This window comes from Hyperolius riggenbachi, chromosome 4, assembly GCF_040937935.1.
Source record: "Hyperolius riggenbachi isolate aHypRig1 chromosome 4, aHypRig1.pri, whole genome shotgun sequence".
NCBI lineage: Eukaryota > Metazoa > Chordata > Amphibia > Anura > Hyperoliidae > Hyperolius > Hyperolius riggenbachi.
Window position 1 is genome coordinate 414,716,890 of NC_090649.1, and position 19,214 is coordinate 414,736,103.

Here is a 19,214-nt window from a genome sequence, read left to right on the forward strand (position 1 = left end):
CCTTTAGATTTTGGCCAACAGGCTCACTGCACCTGCGCAGGCCACACGTCTCGATATTGAGGACTGGAACGCGAAGACTACAAGTCGCCAGGTCTGTCGGCAAAAATGAAAGTAGCTGGCGGCGGGGGACAGGAGGAACTGAGAGTGACTGCGAGGGCACAGGATGGCTGCAGGGGGCTGGTAGAAGCCCCAGGTGAGTTTTTTTTTTTTTTTTTTATATATAGGCTTTAGAGACTTTGAAACCTCCCTAAATCACTGGTTTTACTTCATAACCCTGTTAAGCATTATTGCCCCCTCTGAAACGTAGCATCCCCACAGCTGAAATCTCAATCCCCCCAAAACCACAGGGCAAAAATCCACAACTTCCTTGGTCGTGGATTTTGCTGCCCGAGGGAGGCAGAGCTTTGGGCTGTAGCTCTGCCTCCAGTCCAATCTGCAATGATCGCAGCTTCTCAGTGAAAGAAGACAGAGGGGCGGGCAGAGGCGGAGATCCACGCAGATTGATGGAGTAGAGGCAGAGCCCAAAGCTCTGCCTCTACAGGAAGCAATCCCCTAATCTTCGCCAGGAGATTGATGGAGACTGCAGCCGCAGGGATGTGGCATTTCAGGTAGGGTAATCATGCCTACCAGTATTGTGAAATAAAAACAGTGATTTAGGGACGCTTCAGACTCTTTAAGTGTCCCCCTTTAACCCTCATACTGCATGGAGGTAGTAAAATTGGTCAGCGATTGGCCAATCACAATTTAAAGTGTGTACCAGTCTTAACTCTGGGTGTTTAAAGTCTAAAGGTGCATACACACATCAGACCATAGTCTTTGGAAAATGAAAGATCACAGACCAATTTTACCCCCTTCCATGTAGTATGAGAGCCATACCTACACAGTCTATTCTATTGAGCTGAACTGCCCATCAGATAGAAATCTTTGCAAGATGCTGTACACATGCAACAGATCAGTATCAGCAAAAGATCCGTTCCTGCAAAATGCATTCATAGTCTATGATATCTGCAGATCCTCATACACACCCTCCTGGCGGTAACCCCGACCTGAGCTCGGGGTAGGAAATGCATGCAACTAATGGTAATCCCGAGCTCAGGTCGGGGTGGCTAAAAATAGCTTTGTGCGCTGTGCAGGAGTCCCGCGCGCCGATCGGCACTGCTCAGCGGGACTCCTGCATCTGTCCCCCGCAATGCAGCATGTGTGTTTGGCCGCCGGGATCCCCAGAGCCCCTGTAATCTAGCGGGGACCCGGCGGCCATGTGATCGGGGGTAGTGGCGGCTCGCGGAGGCGGCAAATACCTGCTGTGCGGGAGTCCCTAGAGCGATCGGCGCTCCCCAGGGACTCCTGCCTGGCTCCCCCAGCAGCATTTCCCCTCTTCTTCTGCGGGAGTCCCTAGCGCGATCGGCGCTCCCCAGGGACTCCTGCCTGGCTCCCCCAGCAGCAGCGGCTGTCCCCTCTTCTTCTGCGGGCTCTCCCCGCTTCCTCTCTACGAATTCCGGCCTCCGGGTCCCCCTCTCGCCCCAGAATGCTCCTGGGGACCCGGCGGCCAATCAGAGCAAGCAGCGTGACGTCGGGCGGCGTGACGTCATGGGGGTGGGCGGGAAATTTGAAAAGGGTGATTTTTCATTGGCCCTAAAGTGCATTGTATTGGATACACATGTATGAATTACATGTGTATCCAATACACTGTTGCCACTTGCATCCCTGCTGTGAGCTGTGAGCTGTGAGCTGTGAGCTGCTTTGATCTTTGTGATCTGCTTTGATCTTTGTGATCTGCTGGATTTTTTGGATTTCTGTGTACCGACCTCTGCCTGAACTTTGACCTACTCTCTTTGCCTGCTGATTTTGCCCGATTGGATTTCCGTGTACCGACCTCTGCCTGAACTTTGACCTACGCTCTTTGCCTGCTGATTCTGACCGATATTGGATTTCCGTGTACCGACCTCTGCCTGAACTTTGACCTACGCTCTTTGCCTGCTGATTCTGCCCAATTTGGATTTCTGTGTACCGACCTCTGCCTGGATTTCGACTACTCTGCCTGCCGCCTGTACCGACCTCTGCCTGGATTTTTACTACGCTCTTCTCCTGCCACCTGCCCATCACCTGCTATGGCGTCATCTTCAAGGCATCTCACAGCGGAAGCGCTGATGCAGTTAGAGGACAGCGATCCGGATATGCCGTCGCTGGAGGACTCCAGTGACAGTGATGCGCCTGGCAACCTGTCGTCCGACAGCGAGAGTGACAGCGACTCCATCTCCAGCGACACGGAGGTCAGTGACGCACGAGTTTGGTGCCCAGTCAACACCACTCGGGCCCCACCACCGCCCCCCCGTTTCCCTTTTACTGGGGAACCCGGCCTGAAGGTTGCTTGTGAACACTGCCCCCTGGCCTACCTGCAGCTGTTCTTCAGTGACGCTGTCATTGACAAAATCGTGGTGGAGACGAACCGCTACGCCGCGCAAGAAATTGCTGCTCCACGAAGGCCCCTTTCCAGGACCAGGATGTGGGAGCCAATTACGAAGGAGGATTTGTGGCGGTTCCTTGGACTGATTATTCTGCAGGGGGTGGTGGGGAAACCCCTGCAGAAATGGTACTGGTCGACCAACAAAGTCATCGCCACCCCGTTCTTTGGCACGGTCATGTCAGAGTACCGCTTTGGACTCATTATGAAATTTCTGCATTTCGCAGACAACACTGCCTTTGATGAGTCCACCCACCCTGCGCCAAAGCTAAAGAAGATATGGGAGGTTCATCAGCTGGTCATGGAAAACTTCCGCAACACTTATGTACCCCAGAGGGACATAAGTGTGGATGAAAGCTTGATGGCCTTCAAGGGCAGACTGTTCTGGATCCAATATATCGCATCCAAGAGGGCCCGGTTTGGAGTAAAGTCCTACACTTTATGCGAGTCTGCCACCGGATACATCTGGAACAGCGTACTGTACACCGGGAAAGGGACACAGTTCAACCCTGCATTCAGCAATTACGGGCTGGCGACTTCATCCGTGCTGTCCTTGGTGGAGCCACTTTTGAATAAGGGGTATTGTTTGACGACGGACAATTTTTATAGTTCACCTGAACTGTTTGAATTTCTTATCAGGAACAAAACCGACGCCTACGGCACCGTTCGTCCTAACCGGCGAGAAATGCCTACTGCCTTCGCCAAGCAAAAGCTAAAATCTGGGGACATTGTGGCTTGGCAGAAGGGAAAAATGTTGGCACTCCGCTGGCGTGACAAGAGGGACGTGTGTGCGCTCAGCACAGTCCACGATGCATCCTCTGTCACCACCAGAACGCGAGGAGGGAAAGTCCTGGACAAGCCGCAAGTTATCCTGGACTACAACCATACAATGGGTGGGGTGGACCGAGCTGACCAGGCGATGACATACTACCCCGCAGTGCGGAAACAGCAGAAAAAGTACTATAAAATTTTTTTTCGTCATCTGCTGGAACAGGCATTGTGGAATGCATTCATCTTGCATAAGCAACGCAGTGAAAGGCCAGGATCACATGCTGACTTCATATGGAAACTGTGTGAAACCATATGCCTAAAGTACCCAACTTCATCATCAGATGTGCGAGTTGGGCGCCGTGCATCATATGTGGTCAATCCGGAGCGCCTCACTGGCCGCCACTTTTCTGAATACATCCCACCCACTCCAAAAAAAGCGACACCAACAAGAATGTGTGTGGTTTGCTGCAGCAAGACGGATAGCAAGGGGAAGAAAGTCCGCAAAGAAACCCGGTTTTACTGCCCGGACTGTGATGTCGGCCTGTGTCCCGTTCCATGCTTTAAGATTTATCACACACGGGAGGTGTACTAGGGATATACTGTACTAATTATTGTATATACTGTACTGATTATTGTATATATATATAATCTGCTGCTTATTTGTACAGTTTTGCTATTTCATTTTATTGATAAATTTATTTTTTCCTGCAAATTTGTGTTCCAGTCTTTTATTTATATGTAAAATGTCTACCATGCTTTTATTCTGACATATTTTGGTGAGTTATAACTTTTGAATCGGAGGTCCTAAAATTCTTGAAAACAATGTACCGCTTTTGACTCCTAATTCCAGACAGAAATGAACCGCCAGGAGGGTTAACCACTTAAGCCTAACTGGACGAGATTTGTCGTCCAGTTAGGCTGCGCGCGCTCCCACGGGCCCCCCCGTGCGCACTCCCGCTACCTGCCGTTAGCCGAGCGAACAGTGAAAGGGATTATAGATCCCTTTCACCGATCGCATCCCCCCGGAGAAAAGCCGCCAGCATCTCTAGACGCTGCAGCTTTTCTGCGTGCCAAAAAGTTCCGTGTCTTCTTTCTTCTTCCTGGGAGCGAGCTCGATCGCTCCCAGGACTATTTGACTGTGGCCCACATACATTTTCCTTTAGACATACACTTTTTTTACATTAAAAATAAACAGTTTACCTCCCACACCAAAAATTACCCACATTTCAATTTTTTTTTACAATAATAAAAAAACAAAAAACAAATAGTTACCTAAGGGTCTTAAAAAAATATGGGCTTGTAAATAGTGATGGACGCAAATTGAAAAATTGCACCTTTACTTCCAAATAAAATATCAGCGCCATACATTGTGATAGGGACATAATTTAAATGGTGTAATAAGCAGGACAAATTGGCAAATAAAGTACATGGGTATTAATTATGGTGGCATGTACGAATTTTAAACTATAATGGCCAAAAGCTGAGAAATGATGATTTTTTTCCCATTTAATATTCCTGATAAAATGGATTTAGAATAAATTCATTTTCAGCAAAATATATCACCCACAGAAAGCCTAATTGGTGGCGGAAAAAACAAGATATAGATCCATTCATTGTGATGAGTAGTGATAAAGTTATTGGCAAATGAATGGGAGGTGAAAGTTGCTCAGATGCAAAAAAAAATTTCAACCCTGTGGGCTTAAGTGGTTAACAGACATTCATCTGCAGATCTGAAAATCCATCCTGGTGGATCTGATCTGCAGATGAATGTCTTGTTAAACAAGGTGTGTATGAGAATCTGCAGATATAGATTATGAATACATTTTGCAGGAACGGATCTTCTGCAGGAACAGATACAAATCTTTTGCATGTGTACAGCATCTTGCAAAGATTTCTATCTGATGGGGAGTTCGGCTCCATAGAATAGACTGTAGGTATGGCTCTCATACTACATGGAAGGGGGTAAAATTGGTCTGATCTTTCATTTTCCAAAGACTATGGTCTGATGTGTGTATGCACCCCTACCCCATAGAAATCTATGCCAAGCACTGAGGAGGATCAATCTGAAAGTCTGTATGCATGTTGGATTCATTCGGCTCTGTAATATTAACAAGCTTACACATCATTGCATGCCAGCAGTTCTGGAGGGGTGGTTAGCTTCCATGGACAACAAAGGATGATTTGCATATTCAGCAGTGTTGCATTGTGGGGCACCTCATGTACTCACTCACCGAATAATCGCAGATACCTTTTGTTTTAATAAGGCAAATGTGTTTTCCATAGCATTCACAATCTGATGGTTCTCATACTACATGGTGTTAGGGAGGCCAATCAAAATTGGATTTATGCATGCACCTTTACCCCGGTACACCTTGCCAGGTTCAGGCCACCAAGATAAGGGGACCTGATATGGTCTTGCACGAAGATCAGTATGAACTGGCTATCAGGTTATCACGTTCCTAATGACCATAAAAGGCTGCCCTCCAACTTTATTTTTAAAGGACAACCGAGGTTACGTGACATGAGATAGAAGTGTATGTACAGTGCCAAGCACACAAATGCAGTGTTCCTTTTTCTTTCTGTCTGAAAAAAAAGTTAATTAGGTATGCAAAAGGACTGTTTCTGTATGGGTTGGACTATAGCAGAACACTCACTGATAAGCAATTATAGCTATAAACCACTTCCCTGTCCATAATTAGCATCTGAGAGGAGAAAAGAGATAAATGGTCAATAGTTCATTGAAGTATGCCAGAGCTCAAATCTATGAAAGGGTCATTGAGCAGAGACAATAGTAAAACAACATTACAAAAAAAAAAATCTAAATTTAAATAGACTAAAAACTGGGATATCTAAAGTCATTTTTTTGGGGGAGGATAGAAACATTTGTCTCTATTTTCACCTCAGATATACTTTAAGTATGTTAGCTTACAAAATTTAGGAAGTTTAGCAGTTTGTATTTGAAGCCCTGCATAGTGTTTGCAAAACGCTCATGGTTGCAGTTACTGTCCAGTCTTGTAATGTAAGGATCAAGGCAGCTAACGATGTACTACCTAATAGAAAAGCCATCTTTCAGCACAGAAGCACTTCTGTCACATTCTGGCTCTCTGCACACAAGTGAGAGAACCCAAAGTTATCCACAGTTCATGTAGCAGGATTGACAAATGCCGTGGATAGACTGCTTTCCACCCACTTTTTTTGGGGGGGGGTAAATTGTATGGGTGGACTCTCTAGGTCAGGGGACCCCAAACTTAGTCAGGGGCCGGGTCAATATACTTTAAACTGCTGGGGGGCCAGAGTGTACATAAAATGATGTAGAACAACATTACATTGAACCTAGGTAGTGTAAGCAGCACCTGAAAAACAATCCACCACATGCAAAGCAATCAGTTGAAAATACAGTATGGATGTTGAATAGTCCTCCCAAAACAACCCTCTTTCCCCAGTAATTGCAAGGACTGCAAATTATCCCCCCAACACACTGCTTTTAGAGTAGATTACCTCTAACCATCCCACCACAATGTTTTTGCGCACCAGACAGTGGAGCATACCCAGGTAACAACCTGCCATACAATTGGACAGTAATTGGATTGGAAGCCAGCGAATTACTGCCGCAACTATAAGTAATACATTTTGTGTGTGGAGGGCTGGTAAAAAAGCCTCAGGGGGCCGCATTCGGCCCGCAGGCCTTAGTTTGAGGACCACTGCTCTAGGTATTACTACTGTTTTGTTAATGTTGTAGATTCCCTTTTGAATGTGTCAAGTTCTGCATATTGTTTTTATATACCAAGTGACTTTTAATCTCCAATGTGTGAGCCTACGGCAAAAGTACATATGATATGTGGTGTTTTGTCTGAAGCTTGAATACTATATTGTGATGTCATTTGTTGCATGGCTGCGGATTTATATATTAAAATGTATCCAGCTTCACTTTCTGCTTTTGTTCATCCGAAGCACTACCAGGAATGTTTACAAATAGTGGCTGATAAGGAAACATACACAATAATCGAATCACTTCCCTTAACTTCAGATACAAGCTTCAGGTTTGGATCAAAGCTTCCGATTGAAGAAAGTGTCGTTTTTAACTGTTTGGTAGCAGAACAGCATTCAATTTTTTTTTTCCCTGGTAGCAGATTTTTTGCTCTAAAGAATCTTTTAAAGCAAAGAAGAAATGCAGAGTTTCAGACCACTTTAAAGATCAAGAAGTTTTGAATCAGGATGATACCATTTATTGGCTAACTTAGAGATGGATAAACAGTGAGCTTTTGACTTATAAAAAGCCTTCGTCGGACTGGTTCCTGACCAAAACTGAAAAACACAGCTTCTATACACTGACATACAGAGGAGAAACATTCTTTACCAAACATAAATGTAATTAGATGCCTTAACTGTTACTGAGAAGGCTTTCCCAGGCATCCTATCTAAATTGATAAGATCAATAGAATCCTCAACATGACAAAGCAGATCACACAGACAAAATGGGGGCAGTAGTTTTATTGGCACTTTAAAGGATATGACACAGGATAATTTGAATATATGGCTTATATTACGTTACTGGAGGATTTGACAATACAATGACACAGATGTACATAAAGTGGATTTACGAATGTGAAGCTTTATAAAAATGTACTTGCATTTGTAATATATAGCTATATAAAAAAAAAAAAAAAAAAAAGTGTACAGATTAGACATTGCTGAATTGAGGCAGCTGTAAGGACAGTGGTCGAGGCCTCCACTGTGCAGCACCATGTAACAGATGCTCCTCCGCAATGCTCAAGAATTAACACAGACCTGATTAGAGAGAAATAAGGAAGCCTCCATTATTGGTGTCCTAAAATGCCAATTATCGGAATGACTTACATGGAAGCTGTGTGAGAAAATCAGGTTTTCTGCAGAATTGTTAACAGGCGATTAATTTAGAAGACATACAATCAGAGGATTAATACTACAGCTAGGCAACACTTTTTAATTACTATAGTAAATCGAATGTTAACAGTCCCTGAGGAATTTGCCTCTGAAGAAATCTCGCCGGGAGCATGCTATTACTGTATTGTAATTCCTGTTCCAAGGAGTCTGTACACCTACACTAAACACTGCTGTGCTGCTGCCTGCTACTAGCAAGTTTCCTCATGTATCTCTTGCTTCCTCCCAACATCCCGCTGCTGCCCATTCCTGTGGATGGTAGTATTACCTATCTACGTTTTATCTGCACATTTCATAATCCACGTCACCCATCCAAAACTAAAACAGCAATGTAACTGGGATCATAGAAATGCTAATTAATAGTGATACCACACAGCAACAGGCAGGTGTGTAAAAAAAAAAAAGCAAGGGAGGGAGTAATGAGTGTGCAAGGGGGTGGAGGGAGAAAGGATTTAGATGGAGGAAAGTCAAGAGCAACTGGCAGTAGCTGCACAGCAATGCAGTATTTTGTGTACTTGTACACATGGCTGTTGAGGAGGAGAAGTACATTTAAATAGGCTAGGGTATACTCCCTGAGGTAGGGGCAAAAATCAGTACTGTACTATAATTATTCCTGGTTGCGTTGATTTCAGGGTGTATTTTACACACAATATATAGACTTATTGGCAGCTTCCATATTTCTCACATGACAGGTGCACTTTAAGATGAGCCTGATGGTAGAACTATGCAAGGGACCATTGTGGATATTTCTGTGGCTTTCATATCTAGGGTCTGACTACTTGGCAAGCAACTGATCTTTCAGTCAGGAACTTTAGTGCCAGACTTCAGGCCTTTTGTACTACATTTAATTCACTTGGAGAGATTTTTATTGAAAACTCTGAAGGGGGAGGGGAGAAGATAACCTATAAGGGAGCTTAATCAACACATGCGCAAAGAAAACTGGAGGCATTCCGTTAGTTGTCACAAGGTTTCTTTTTGAAGCCATTCCAGTTTCTGCACTTGCCTTCATAAATGTGCTCCATGGAGTACTATGTGGGTACCAAAAGAGAAAGGATTTCAAATTTCCAGTTAGATTACTACTTCCTATCAGAAGCCATGGGTAGAAAACTCTTCCTATAAACAGGGGAGTCTATAAGCGTACTTACCACAAGCTGTGGAGTCTACAGCATGAGCTGAAGTAGTAACCTGTGAAGACAGCCTTTACCTAATAGCAGATTTCATGTGCACTTCTGAATAAATGCAGGTGAACTTGTTGGATAAATTATTGGGGATATAATCTAACTATTGCCTTGAAAATAATTGCTAATTTACCGTACAAGTCTCCACAGGAGACAGTTCTGGGCTTTGTATTCCACATAGAAACTAAAACCTTCATCTGCAGACTGCAGATATCCTTAGCAAGCCTGCAAAAGACGAGGCCTTGCTCCAGCATACTGTCCAGGAACGGCCATTATCCCAGAGAGTACGAGTGAGGTAACGACAAGCAATACACTTTGGAATACTAATCAGGGATGCAGAAACAAAAAAGGACGACATAAAAACACAAATCTTACAAAGAGCACTGCATACAAACAAGACGTGTTTTTCTTCAGTTTTTAGCAATTTTTGGAAAAAACGTGACAGACAAAGGTTACAAACTGAAAACAGAATAATAATTTTTTTTTCTTTTTACATTTTTAAAGTTTTTACAAAAAAAGGAAAACGTGAAAACAAGTTTTAAAAGGCTATAAAAAAATATGGTGTTGGCAGTATGCAGCTGGAAGCCTGAAGATCGGAGGAAGATGTCCATAACATTGCTTCAAGTCACTTAGTAACAGTCAGGTGGATGAAGCTATTCAGGCCACACTACAGCAAGTGATCGCTTCTTACCGCTATAGTAATACTCTGGTTACCGGTTAAGAGTGAGTCTAATAGAATTCTTAGTAACCCGTATTCTGCTGGTTGGCACAGGGGAAGATGCATCAGGCAGCTCGTTACTTGGCAGTCTCTGTAAAAACAAAAAGGGAGCAAATAAACATTCTGAAGGCATGCCTACAAGTTTAGAAACGTGTTCGCTTTAATGTAAGCTTTAATGTAATCAGAACTGAACACTTAAAGTGGTATTTTCACCATAAAATCAAATTTCAACAGCATGTGGTCTGAGTGTATTAAGTGATAAAGATGCTAATCCTGCATTCAAAACTTGCAAACATTTTTTTGCAGTTATGGTATGGAGTTATCACATACTGAGCACTGGCCCTTTAATAGTCAGTGTCAAACAGTTGAATGCTGGGGGTTCTTTTCATCTAGAATATATTCCTCTTCCATTTCCCTGCCTAGCTGCTTATCAGAAACACCCTCTGATCACTCAGCGATTGGAGAAGATTCCTAGTATACACCTCAGTGGGAGTGTCTGAAGACTCTGGGATGAGGGTAGCTAATGAATATACAATGAACAAGAGAAGGGTGGGGGAAAACAAGAGTCGGGGGGGGGGGGGACACAAGAGTCAGGGGGGATATGAGGTCAGCATTAGCTTGGCAAGATGGCTACTGTAGAAAATAGGATTTTCTGTTTTTCCTTTATAAAAAATTCACATATATATGTGTGCGTTTTTTTATTTCTAGGTTAGCATGGGTGTGGCTTGTTCTTTAAGTACCATATGCCTATGTGTGTTACAGTATCAAGAGCATAATAGCCTCCCAGGCAAAGTTTTCCTGGAGCCCCCTGCACCTCCCACATGTAGTGCCTAGTCATTCCATCACCCCCATACCCAGGGCCGGATTACCGACCAGGCAACAAAAGCAGTCGCTTGGGGCCCCATTCAGAGTCAAAGGGGCCCCATCAGCACATAAACCAGCAGTGCAGTAACTATGGAAAGATGCATATCATTTTAAAGCTCTCTTTCTCCTCTTTCCAATGATATATAAATGGTCACCCTATGCCTTTCAGTTTTCAATATTTTTGCGATCAAATTGCGGCCACAGCAATTTCGATCGCGAAAATAGCGAAAACGAAAAGGTGTAGGGTGGCAGTTTATCTATCATTGGAAAGAGGAGAAAGAGAGCTTCAAAATGATATGCATCTTTCCATAGTTACATTGTATTACACAGGACAACTTTTCTCCAAAGTCGGCAGCTCGATTCAGCACAATGCAATGAAATATAAAGAACCCAGGGGGATATAATTACAAACATCATGCTGGTAGGTGTGAGGATGTAATTAGTTGTGGGTATGCTTAAAGGCATTTCCACAGGCACTGCTCGGAGTCCCTTTAAAGGCTCTGCCTTTGACACAGGAGACCAGGGTTCGAATCTTGGCTCTGCCTGTTCAGTAAGCCAGCACCTATTCAGTAGGAGACCTTAGGCAAGTCTCTCTAACACTGCTACTGCCTATAGGGCACGTCCTAGTGGCTGCAGCTCTGGCGCTTTGAGTCCACCAGGAGAAAAGCACGATATAAATGTTATTTGTCTTGTCTTGTCAAATGATGCCGTGCGCTGCTGATTGTCTTCAGAGCCAGGCTCTCTTCCTAGGTCCCCCTCCTGCTACTGTGCGCTCTGCCGCTGCCCACTCCTCCCTCCCTTCCCACAGAGAACCACAGCTGTAGCAAGAATGATAGCAGCAGATGGCAAACGCTCACTCACCTATCCATGATCCAAGCGATAGAGATCCCGTCATCTGAAACCCATCTGTCTTTTCTACAGTGCAACCGCTCGCTCTGAACTTCCTGATTCTCAGATCAGACAGGAAGTAGTAATAGTAGAAGTAACAGAGCAGCAGCAGAGGAGACAGATGGGCTCCGGATGACAGGACCTCTATTGCTTGGATCGCAATAGGTGAATGTGAATCAACTGGTGCTGTCATTCTCCCCCGCTGCGGCTGCCTTCTCTTCTGGACTATCGTATTAACTGGGATGGAGGCTGCATGTTGGCTGTCTAATTTGGGAGGAAATCGGTTGTTCGGTGGTGGGGTGGTTATGTAATTCTGTCTGGGGAACGGCTTCCGGTTTGGCGGTGTCCAGAGCTTTCTGCTATTGCCTGGCTGGAGATGCAGGGGGAAGTGCTGCTGCTGTGATATCTGGCGCCCTCTTCAGAGGGGAGCCCAAGCCCTTGAGTGCAAATGTCCAAGCCATTCATCTCTCACTCTGAATTTTGCCGCTGCTATTCCCTTTTGCACCCACAGAGGAAAGCGGGCTGTTACCCATAGCAACCAGTAGCTCGGCTGCCCCGGTGTGTGCGGCATGTTGCTGTGCAGCTGCACCTTCTGATTCTATTACGACATGATGGGGGGCCCAAATCAGTTACTTTGCTTAGGGCCCCATTTAGCCTTAATCCGGCTCTGCCCATACCTACTGGCCAATCATGTCTCCTCAGAGTAGTGCTGTAATATTTACCTGGATCCATGCACACCTCGGATCTCCTCCTCCTGGGAACCACATGCTCTCTGCTGCCATCCTCCATCTCCTGATGCAGGTCATGTGATTGGGCAGTGGCGTCCCTACCATAGTGCGCAGGGGGCGGGGCGCACCGGGTGTCAGACACCCAGGGGGGTGTCACCACGACCCCCCACAGCAGCACAGCAGGAGGGAGAAGCAGGGGCAGCGGTGGGGAGGGGGGAAATATTCCCCCCCTCCCTCACCTGGGACCCCTCCTTCTGCCTCTCTCCCCCTCCAGAATAGCGGCGACAAGTGCGGGGCGGCCGGAGACGTATGAACAATTACTCACCTGATTTCCGCGTTCCAAGCGTGGAGCGCAGCGTCATGACGTCACAGGTCTCTGTCTTCAATGCCGCCCACTGTGCTTCCTGATTAGTGGAAGCACAGTGGGCGGCATTGGAGACGGAGACCTGTAACGTCATGACGCTGGGAACGCGGAGATTAGGTGAGTAATTGTCTATACGCCTCCGGCCGCCTCGCACTTTGTCCCAGCTATTCACGAGGGGGAGAGAGAGGCAGAAGGAGGGGTCCCAGGTGAGGGAGGGGGGGGGATATTTCCCCCCCTCCCCACCGCTGCCCCCACTGCCCCTTCTTCTAGCGCTGCTTCTCCCCCTCCTGGGCATCTTTATTGGGGGGGGGGGGGGGGGACTGTACTAGCTATACTGGGGGCAACTATACCAGCTATACTGGGGGCAACTATACCAGCTATACTGGGGGCAACTATACCAGCTATACTGGGGGCAACTATACCAGCTATACTGGGGGCAACTATACCAGCTATACTGGGGGCAACTATACCAGCTATACTGGGGGCAACTATACCAGCTATACTGGGGGCAACTATACCAGCTATACTGGGGCAACTATACCAGCTATACTGGGGCAACTATACCAACTATACTGGGGGCAACTATACCAACTATACTGGGGGCAACTATACCAACTATACTGGGGGCAACTATACCGGGGGCAACTATACCAGCTATACTGGGGGCAACTATACCAGCTATACTGGGGGCAACTATACCAGCTATACTGGGGGCAACTATACTGGGGGCAGCTATACTGGGGGCAGCTATACTGGGGGCAACTAAACTAGCTATACTGGGGGCAACTATATCAGCTATACTGGGGGCAACTATACCAGCTATACTGGGGGCAACTATACTGGGGGCAACTAAACTAGCTATACTGGGGGCAGGTATACTAGCTATACTGGGGGCAGGTATACTGGGGCAACTAAACTAGCTATACTGGGGGCAACTAAACTAGCTATACTGGGGGGCAACTAAACTAGCTATACTGGGGGGCAACTAAACTAGCTATACTGGGGGGCAACTAAACTAGCTATACTGGGGGGCAACTAAACCAGCTATACTGGGGCAACTATACTAGCTATACTGGTGGCAAATAGCTTCACTGGGGGCAACTATACTGGGGGAAACTACTAGCTATACTGGGGCAACTATACTAGCTAATACTTTAAAGTACAGTTAGCTCCGCCCTCATCCGGTCATGACCACGCCCATTTTTTGCCGCGAAGCACGCCACAGGTTGTGGCCACGCCCATTTTTTTAGGGGGGGAGGGGGGTCTTTTAATACCCAGCACCGGGTGCCAAATGCCCTAGGTACGCCACTGTGATTGGGAGACCAGAGAATGGCAGCATAGAGCACGCGACTCCTGGGAGGAAGAGGGAGGTGCACAGCTCAAGTGGCTATTGGTGGGAAATTGGAGAACAGAAGTTGGAAAGTAGGGAATTGAGGCAATTGTAGCCAGTGACATTCTCCAAGCCCTGCTCGGTAAGCATCACTTACCAGCCTTCTAGCAGGGCCGCGGGCAGGCAGGGAGCTGCGTGTATCACTAAGGTTTTCTGTCCTGTGCATCCCAGTTATCCCTTTATATGTGCTGCAGCCACCAGGGGGAGCTCTTCTGTATGCTAGAAGATATACTCATCTAAAGGGATGCAGGACAGCCCTCAGAATTGTCACCTTCCTCTGCTTTGATACAGTGAAAACCCACCCAATACCCCATCGCATCAAATGATAGTGAGAGGCAGGCTGTGTGACTCTACCCATTGGCTGCCTGTCAAATCCACCGCACAGACAGCATGGGGAGAGCAAATTATCGGCTGCTGTGAGCTGGAGAAAAATACTGAACACTTTTGCCCGGTAAATAAAATGCGGAAATCTTTGTTAATTGATATTTATGATGGAGAACAGGGATGTTTGCCAAGTATTCCTCACTTGCAACAATCTATACAGACATGGATCAGCTGACAGGCACTTGAACTACTCTAAGACCACTCCACGCCAACGGGCGTGGCCGCAGCGGCAGCCACAGGACCGCCTAACCCCTACGTTTGCAGGAGATCGCGCACAGGCTGCCCGCGCATCTCCTGCTCTGGAATACATCCTGGTGGATCTGATCTGCCGATGAATGTCTGTTAAACAAGGTGTGTATGAGGATCTGCAGATATAGACTATGAATGCATTTTGCAGGAAAGGATCTTTTGCAGATACTGATCTTTTAAATGTGTAAAGCATCTGTGTGTGCAGCATCTTGCAAAGATTTTTATCTGATGGGGAGTTCAGCTCCATAGAATAGACTGTAGAGTATGGCTCTCATACTACATGGAAGGGGGTAAAATTGGTCTAAGATCTTTCATTAATCTTTTAAGTGTGTACACACCACAAGAAACCACGTTTCAGTCCTGCATAAAATTGACAAGTAAACAGATAGCAAAGCAAAGAGGGGGGGGGGGGCGGGGGGAAGCTAAACGCACTCCAAAAGCCATATTTAAAGAGACACTGAAGCGAAAAAAAAATGATGATATTATGATTTGTATGTGTAGTACAGCTAAGAGAAAAAACATTAAGATCAGATACATCAGTCTAATTGTTTCTAGTACAGGAAGAGTTGAGAAACTCCAGTTATCTCTATGCAAAAAAGCTATTAAGCTCTCCGACTAACTTAGTCGTGGAGAGGGCTGTTATCTGACTTATTATCTCAACTGTAATTGAACTGTTTACTTTTCCTCTGCTAGAGGAGAGTTCATTACTTCACAGACTGCTCTGAAAGACTCATTTTGAATGCTGAGTGTTGTGTAATCTGCACATATTATAGGATAATGCAATGTTAGAAAAAACACTATATACCTGAAAATAAAAATATGAGAATATTTTCTTTGCTGCTAATCTTCTAGTAATTATTCATAGTACACAACCAATTCACTATATCATATTTTTTTTCGCTTCAGTGTCTCTTTAACCACGTCTTGCACTGATGTAATTCAAAATCCTTCTGTCTGCAAGTTTGTGTATGTCTTAGGGTGCCCATACATCACTCGATATTGCAGCCTGATCGACCTTCCTATTCGATAATTTCATCGAAACTGAACAATCAGTGCCACAACACGGCCACACAATTGAGCTTTCATCCATAATGATCAATTGGGAAGGTCAGAAAATGTACACAAGTGGATTTGGCTGTGAGTTTTGCAGTTTATGGACAGAAAAGGTTTGCACATTCACTGACTAATGCAGGAAGAAATTCCCATGATGCATCACTTCTGCTCACTTTTCTTACTTCTGTAAGCCGTTACCCAGCAAGTTACAATTTGATGGTGTTTAAACAGCAGACTTTCACAACCGTACCTGTCCTCTCCGGCGTTCAATAGTAGGAATTGGCAAAACTTCTGGGACAGCCACACTTTCCTAAAATCAAAAAGGGAAGCAAAGAATTACACTTAAATCTATCACTGCTTTAAAGGTTTACTAGAGTCAGGGAAATTTACTGCAAAAGGAGACAGAGGGAACACCAGTGAAAATAATTTAATAAAAAAGTGCTTCATTTTTATAATAATGATGTATAAATGATTTAGGGTTTGCCCATTATAAAATCTTTCCTCTTCCCGATTTACAGTCTGACATTTTTCACATGGTGACAGGTTTACTGCTGGCAGGTAATGCCAGGGGAAGGAGAGGATGCTTGTTTTTTGGCAGTTGGAAACCGCAGTAAACAGCTGTCATTTCCCACAATGCAACAAGGCTCCCACCACAATATCAGCCCTGATCAGTTTGAGAAAAGGAAGTTATTTCTCTTGGGAAAGGGGGTATCAGCTCCTGATTGGGATGAACTTCAACTTCTGCTTAGAGTTTCTATCTACGCAGGTCTAACTTAAAGGGAAGGTTCAAGCAAAATAAGAAAATGAGTTTCACTTACCTGGGGCTTCTACCAGCCCCCATGCAGCCATTCTGTGCCCTCGTAGTCGCTCACTGCTGCTCCAGTCCCCCGCTGGCAGCTTGCCGACCTCGGAGGTCGGCGGGCCGCATTGCGTACATTTTTACGCATTCCCGCTAGTGTAGGAACATTAACACATACATTTTTACGCATTACTGGTTCAATGCGTACATTTTTACGCATTGAACCAGTAATGCGTAAAAATGTATGTGTTAATGTTCCTGCACTAGCGAGAATGCGTAAAAATGTACTCAATGGGTCCCGCCGACCTCCGAGGTCGGGAAGCTGCCAGCGGGGGACTGGAGCAGCAGTGAATGACTACGAGGGCACAGGATGGCTGCATGGGGCTGGTAGAAGCCCCAGGTAAGTGAAACTCATTTTTTTTTATTTTGCTTGGACATTCCCTTTAAAGGGGGTTCTCCGGTACCTGTCAAAAAGCTAAAACTGACACTTACCTGGGGCTTCTATCAGCCCCCTGGAGCTGTAATGTCCCACGCCTTCCTCCTCCAATGCTCCGTTTCCAGCCGCTGGTAATCTGCTAATTATTAGTCTAATTAGACAAATCGAACTGTGGCTATGCGCTCGCTCCTGCACGCGTCATGGGGAGCTTACTGCGCAGTATGAAGTTTTCTTGTACTGTGCCTGCGCAGTAAGCTCCCGATGTGTGGGAGTGAGCGCACAGCCACGCAGGTGCAGTTCTATTAGTCTACTTAGACGAATAATTAGCAGGGTACCAGCGGCAGGGAACGGAGCATCGGAGCAGAGTGAGACGGAGCGGATTGAAGACAAACCGAGGACAACGGGAGGACAGCGAGGGACGCATCCAGGCTTATGGGACTGGAGGAAGCCCAAGGTAAGTAAAATCTTTATGTTGACTCAACACTGAGTCTCTTTAAGGGCGTTAGGCTGCCGGTCCCCAGGAGGTTAAAGTGGACCTGAACTCTTGCACAGGAGAAAAGGAAAACCAAGAAATGCACCCTGTATGCATTTAGAGTTTAGTCTGTCTAATTCTCCCTCTGTGACTAATCACAAGTTGTAATTTGATCCCTCAACTGTTTCAGCTGACTGCCACGACAGAGCTAATTGGTAAAAAACAAAAAAACAAAAAACAAAAACACAAGATGTTAATGGGTCTGCTTCCATTAAAGCAGGAAGTAGGCACACTACAGAGAAATGGTTTTCGTTAAAGGAATACGATACTCAAGTGTTCTAAAATGACAATGTACAAATAATGTCTACGTAGCTGTGTAACATTTTCCTACTTTTCATGTTAAATATCAGAGGCAAAAGCTGTAATTGAGGGTAGGATTTAGCTATATTGGGACAAATCAATTGGAGAAGGGGTGTCTGATATGCAACTCTGGCTGTGCATTGAAGCAGATACAGAAAGCAAATATCAAACAAACTCTGAAAGCAAAAACAGTATGAAAAGCTGTGACAGTTACATTTCCTCTGCTCTCTTCAGACAGGTCAGTCAGAAACAGGGTACAGGAGCTGCAGCTGTTGGGAGCTCTCTTCTCTGTCACACACAGAGCTACACAGAGTTAACTGATCAAGTGACTGGAATTTCCCCTCTCCTCATGGCTCAGTCAGCCATCAGTTTTGGCATCAGTAAAGTTTGAAAGTATTTTGCTAACAGTAAACAAACAAGTTGCTACTAAAATGTATACACCAGTAGCACTTCCCAAACAATTCCTGTGTCAACTGAAAAAAAAAAAAAATATGTGAATCGATAGTATTCCTTTAAAGGGAAGGTTCAGGGACTGTTTAAAAAAAAAAAAAAATCCGCATCCACTTACCTGGGGCTTCCTCCAGCCCGTGGCAGGCAGGAGGTGCCCTCAGCGCCGCTCCGCAGGCTGCCGGTGGCCGGGCCGACCCGACCCGGCCAGGCCGGCGGCCAGGTCGGGCTCCTTCCGCGTTCCAAAATGCGCCTCACGGCGGCGCGCTGTCATCGGACGTCCTCCAGGCTTTACTGCGCAGGCTCAGTAGTTCTGAGCCTGCGCAGTAAAGCCCGGAGGACGTCCGATGAAGTCAGCGCGCCGCTGTGAGGCGCATTTTGGAACGCGGAAGGAGCCCGACCTGGCCGCCGGCCTGGCCAGGTCGGCCACCAGCAGCCTGCGGAGCGGCGCCGAGGGCACCTCCTGCCTGCCACGGGCTGGAGGAAGCCCCAGGTAAGTGGATGCGGATTTTTTTTTTTTTTTTTAAACAGTCCCTGAACCTTCCCTTTAAGGCTAGGTTCACAGTGGGCTGTTGCAACGAAAAACAAAAAAAGTTGCAACACAGCATAATGCTACATTAGTCGCATACAATAGTTACAGTGGTGTGCATCTGTTAACATATTGGTTTAGAGGTAACGCACTGCAGCAGTGCGTTACCATAACGCAAAAGTTACACCACCACTATCGGAGCA

At 45.9% G+C, this 19,214-nt stretch overlaps 2 protein-coding genes across 3 annotated transcripts in view; one reads left to right on the forward strand and one right to left on the reverse strand.

The window, feature by feature from the left end:
• The first annotated feature begins 2,108 nt into the window (after positions 1 to 2,108).
• Positions 2,109 to 3,824, forward strand: LOC137504834 (piggyBac transposable element-derived protein 4-like). The gene has a single exon (XM_068233426.1). The coding sequence runs from the start codon at positions 2,109 to 2,111 to the stop codon at positions 3,822 to 3,824; it is 1,716 nt and encodes a 571-aa protein (XP_068089527.1).
• Positions 3,825 to 7,708: 3,884 nt separating this feature from the next.
• Positions 7,709 to 19,214, reverse strand: part of PAPOLG (poly(A) polymerase gamma) — a 74,220-nt gene continuing 62,714 nt past the window's right edge. Inside the window, exons 22-24 of one of the 2 annotated variants that reach the window (XM_068232409.1) lie at positions 16,219 to 16,278; positions 10,022 to 10,139; positions 7,709 to 8,020 (exon numbers count right to left, since the gene is read on the reverse strand). In XM_068232409.1, the coding sequence (XP_068088510.1) occupies positions 10,041 to 10,139; positions 16,219 to 16,278 (159 nt within the window). In that variant the 3' untranslated portion in view covers positions 7,709 to 8,020; positions 10,022 to 10,040. Of the gene's footprint in view, positions 10,140 to 16,218; positions 16,279 to 19,214 lie in introns of both variants that reach the window. The other variant, XM_068232408.1, reaches the window with a different exon arrangement.